At 39.5% G+C, this 4,864-nt stretch overlaps 1 protein-coding gene across 1 annotated transcript in view; it reads right to left on the bottom strand.

The window, feature by feature from the left end:
* Positions 1-397: 397 nt before the first annotated feature.
* Positions 398-4,864, bottom strand: part of pctp (phosphatidylcholine transfer protein) — an 8,986-nt gene continuing 4,519 nt past the window's right edge. Inside the window, exons 3-6 of the mRNA XM_008280463.1 lie at positions 3,952-4,031; positions 3,675-3,846; positions 1,945-2,012; positions 398-1,353 (exon numbers count right to left, since the gene is read on the bottom strand). Of these exons, the coding sequence (XP_008278685.1) occupies positions 1,279-1,353; positions 1,945-2,012; positions 3,675-3,846; positions 3,952-4,031 (395 nt within the window). The 3' untranslated portion in view covers positions 398-1,278. The remainder of the gene's footprint in view (positions 1,354-1,944; positions 2,013-3,674; positions 3,847-3,951; positions 4,032-4,864) is intronic.

Raw genomic sequence — 4,864 nt, 5'->3', positions numbered from 1 at the left:
ATAAGAAATATTGGACTTTAAACTAAACTTTATTCATCTGACAGCTTTAGTTCGTTTCACAGACCTTTAAAATATAACACATTGTTACAGATTAAATAATTTGAGGCACATTTCAGATGTCTATAAGTTGTTAAAACCAAATAGTGTTTTTTCCCCTTTGAACATCTGGCATGGTTTAATTTAACGAGATGTTAAATGTATTCAATATCTCACCAAAAATCCAAAATTAGAGGAAAAAGAAAAAACCCAAATTGAAAACAGATTTCAGTATCAGAACCTTTTCTTCTTTATCTGCTGCCCCCCTGTATATTTGTTTTGGAAGAACAGGGAATCAGTTAGTCAATATCTACTTTAATCAACACTAAGCACTAAACGACATGAATCAAACATCTCATGATTATGGTCATAGTATTCTTAATATACTTTATTAGCAATGTCAGGATCAAACATTCCAGCATAGAAGCCATACCTGTCCAGCATGACAACATATACTTACACTGATAGATAGAATAGACTGTTTACACCACAGATTGCAATGAAAGTTTGTGTCAATAACACAGCTGTATTACATAGTAATAGGCTATTCATGATCAGATCAAACCATATTCACCTGCACCAACAGCAGCACAGAGGTACTGATTTACAGCCTAAATCATCACAGTATGTAAGATACCTTTGTATCTTTGATCATATGCACCATTGCATAAGTAATGAACCCACCATAAGTTATTTTTACTTCACTGTGACAAATCAGTGAATTACCAGTGAATTAAAATTGGCAATGAAATGATTCCAGTGTGATCAAATGAACAATAAATCAAAATAGATTGCATCTGTCACATTTGACATGTACAGTAAACACATTTAAAACAATGCAAGGAGGAGGTAAAATTCTATTCAAGAAGATTCAGTTTGTTTCACCACCAAGCCCCGAAGAAATAATCTGTTTGACTATTTTCTATAAACATTTGATTAGAAAATATGCTCAGAAAGCTCCTAAATCCCAGAGAGACCGGAGCTTATGGAGATTGCACAAACAAGACCGCACGGCATTGGGTAACACAACACAATGGAACAGAATTGATTCACACCAGCCTTTGAATGAGGGCGGCCGGTCATGCACATCATGCCTGAGTTAAGAGCATGCTACGTCAACAAGTAGCAGCCCACACCATGCTGCATTCACCCCTTACAGAAATGTGATCATACAGCTTTAAAATATCTCCCCAAAACAGCAATAAAATTGATCAAAGCCCTTGAGCACTTCATCAGCTGCATTCACTTCTTCTGGCAGTAGTTGGCGTAATTGCTGCAGGCCTTCTGCATGTTTCTTAGGAAACCTGGAACTCCGCTCTGTTCAAAACAACACACACACACACAAAGAGCATCTCTATCAGCGAGCATCATGGACACGTGCCAGGAAGACCCACCTAGGAGGGGCAACGGAGAGAGGAACTGTTGACGTCACCTTGCAACACATCTGCAAACAATGACGGAAAACCATAAAGCAAACAGACAGATGGAGCTCTCAGGGGCCTGTCAGTGAACTCTTTTAAAACCTTCATTAAAGATCCGTTAAACCAGGTCAACAATGAACATATGCACATTGTGATGAGCTGGTGGGAAATGTTTTGTTTGAGATTTCCACGGCAGTTACATTCAAGTCAAACGAGTTCACACAATGCTGATTAAGCCTATGAGCACAGGGTAAACCTTTGTATTTCACAGTAAAGACACAGTAGTTTATCCCAGTGAGGAAAGTCTGTGCATGTGATCCATCTGTAACTGTTCAGTGCAGTTCAGTCCCCTTAAGCTATTTAATCAAGCTTAAAAAGGATAATTTTTTCTTATAGGTAAAATTCAAAATGTTTTATTCCTGCATTGTTTATATGTGTTGCAGTGACAATAATCTGCAGACACAATATGTAAAATGACCATACTCACCTTCGCCGCCCAGTTCACCAGCCAGGTAGGAATCATTCCACCAGGGTTGTCAAAGTAGTTCATGAAAACTGAAACACAGTACATGTTACTCGTCTAAAGGTAGCTAAAGGTAGTTTTTCTCAAAGCAAACTCAATGGTTTACTTTATAAAATGTGAAAAGGGGGGGTGAAAAAAAGGGTTATCAACATAAAAACAACAATCTCAAGTTGAGTCAAAAAAGTTCACACAAATAAAAAATTCCGTTGTTTGAATTAAAGATTACAAGCTAATTTTAGAGGACGCAAGATTTTCCTAAAAGTCTGCATGTATACTTGCACAAAAGTAATCAATCATTATTTAGCTTTGTTCAGGATGTTGTTGTGTCGCAAACTTTGCACAGTGGATGGGTATCTTCCAGCTAACAGCAGCATGTGAGGTTGAGATTTTATAAAAGGTAGTCACCAAACAGCTACATAAATAGCAAACACACTCCAAAAATGCAAATATGTGGTGCAGTCAAAAAGTTCAGCGACTGCTCCTGTTGCATGTGCACAGAGGATGTCACAATCATATGCAATTTCACCGTGGAGCTCAAATTAGAGCAGAGAGCAAACTTCACATCCTGTGTCAGTCAGCAGCCATGATGAGCTAAACTTAAAGTCGAGGATCATCACCGGTGACAAGAGGAGGGTCTGCAGCTACCACCCAGAGAAAAAACAACAGTCTACACAGTGGAGGAACTGCAGCCTTCAAGATTAAAGAAGGCATGGCGGGACAGGAGTGCATGCTTGCTGTTTTCTTTAACCGTCACGTGGGTGTGCACTGGGAATTAACTCCCCATAGTTGGACTGTCAAAGCAGAGTTCTACAGTATTGTCCAAAGGTGTCGGAGCACAAATGACCTCAACTGTAGCACAGTGGCATGTACGTATGCCAATGCGTGGTATTAAATGAATACTGTGACTTTCTCTCCTAACCACAATGAAATTCAAGTTGAAGAGATGTCGTTTTGACACAGTTTGGGAGATTCAGCACCTATCGCAGATGATGTTAGACGTGGTAATGAATGGGACTTCTAGAATCATTACATGGGAGCGGTGTATTGTCGCACAAGGAGACAAAAAATGATGTTTATAGGTGCAATCTCAGAACTTTCTGATAACACCTTGTATGTCGATGCGAAACACAAAGTGGACAAAGTGAGGACGGATCTGGCGTTGGCTTTCACCGACTGGCAAGGAGAGGATAGAGATGAAAAGCGGCACATAGTGGTGCTGTTTTTTTTGTTAGACAGGTTGGTGCTGGTGGTTAGTTTAATTAGCTTGCTGGAGTATCGGCTTTTCCACAACAACAAATGTAACCGAACCACAAGAGTAGCTTGCAGCGCTTCTGGTTACATTAAGGAAGGAAGGAGGGGCAAAGTTTGACTGTTCCTGCAGAGTATACCTTTAATGAAAAACAAACCAAGTGACTACTTTTTGATTTTGCCTGCATTTGCTATATCATGAATGTATTGAGTTTGTTGAGATGCGGGGGAAAAAAGCAAAGCTGGAAGCAGAGAACATTCCACATTTTGTGCTCCATAAATGATCTCAAGGATTAATCCATTATCGACTTTGTTGACAATTAATTTTCTGTCAAGCTGCTTTCAGAAAATTAAAATGAACTGTTAATCAGTTTACATTCAATCTAGCACCACTTTATTCTGATAAAGCGGCAGTTCTGTCGCTGTGTTCCTTCATCTCGTGTTACCTTTAGTTCCACAGGATCCGTCGCTCTCCATGGCGACGCTCTGCTTGTAGTCTTTGACTCTCAGCACGCCGCTCTTTTCTGCACATGGCGTCTCTGGGGAGCTTCTGGCCAGGATCACCCAGATCTTCCTGCCGTCTACGTCCAGGTCTCTACGTTCCCTCACGTACACATACTAAGGTTTGAGCTGTTAGGGAACGCACCCAGATTATACTCTATAAAGCTTCTATACCAGAAGGTCAGAGAGATTTTAAATGTTTGTCTAGTGTTTGAAGGATACATCTCTGTTTGACAGAGGAAATGGGTACTTCACTTCCCAGTAGATTGCTGATTGTCCGTCAAAGTCCTTCTCATACAGCTCTGAATAAGAAAAAAAAAACACATTAGATACAAGAGCAGATAAACATCAGCTGCAAATGGGTGGATACATGACATAACTGGAAGTGATTGTAAAAAATGTTCTAAACTTACATAAGGTAAGGAATGGCTATGGGAATTAAGATTTCCTCTGATAAAGTTGAAATACACAAATATGCACCTTCAGCAGGGTCCACTTGAAGGCAGCAGTACAGTCATATATTGGACAAAGGAAAAACATTTCAAGACTTCACAAGCTGCAGCTCTCTCACACACAAATCTAAGAGAGCCAGATAAGTTGGGCTGTGTTTCACTTCAGCAGGTTTTAATCAAATATCCTCTCTAATGTTGTTTTTGTCTCGGATTTTCAGGACAGAACATTTCTCCTTCCAACAACATGTTGCAGGTTAAAGCTCATTTGGCTGAGGTCACAAGAACAACAGTGACTCCCTTGTTGAGAACCTGAAGACCTTCAACTTTATTTTCATGATAAAGAGCGTCGGCGAAGACAAGGGTAAATTACTTTCATCTATCTGTGGACCGTTTGTTGTTTCGATCAAATATCTGAAATCACTCCTTATTTACAAAAGAGCGCACTACGTTTGTGGTCCATGTGTTTATTAAGTGTAAATGTATCCACGACCCAACGTACTCAAAAAAATTACAATCAAACAAACAAGTTGCGTCCAGGGTGGGGCAGTTAAATTTGAGGAAAAATATCCAATATCAGTTTTTTAGACAGTGATTTAATTTGCAGTACAACATTTTAAAAAGTCAACCTTTGCTGTGTAAGAGATGGAAAATAGCATGAATTTGTAAAACCATGAACACGGCAG

This window comes from Stegastes partitus, unplaced genomic scaffold (genome assembly GCF_000690725.1).
Source record: "Stegastes partitus isolate 25-593 unplaced genomic scaffold, Stegastes_partitus-1.0.2 Scaffold195, whole genome shotgun sequence".
In the NCBI taxonomy this organism is placed as follows: Eukaryota; Metazoa; Chordata; class Actinopteri; family Pomacentridae; genus Stegastes; species Stegastes partitus.
This window is presented reverse-complemented; position numbering and strand designations above follow the sequence as displayed.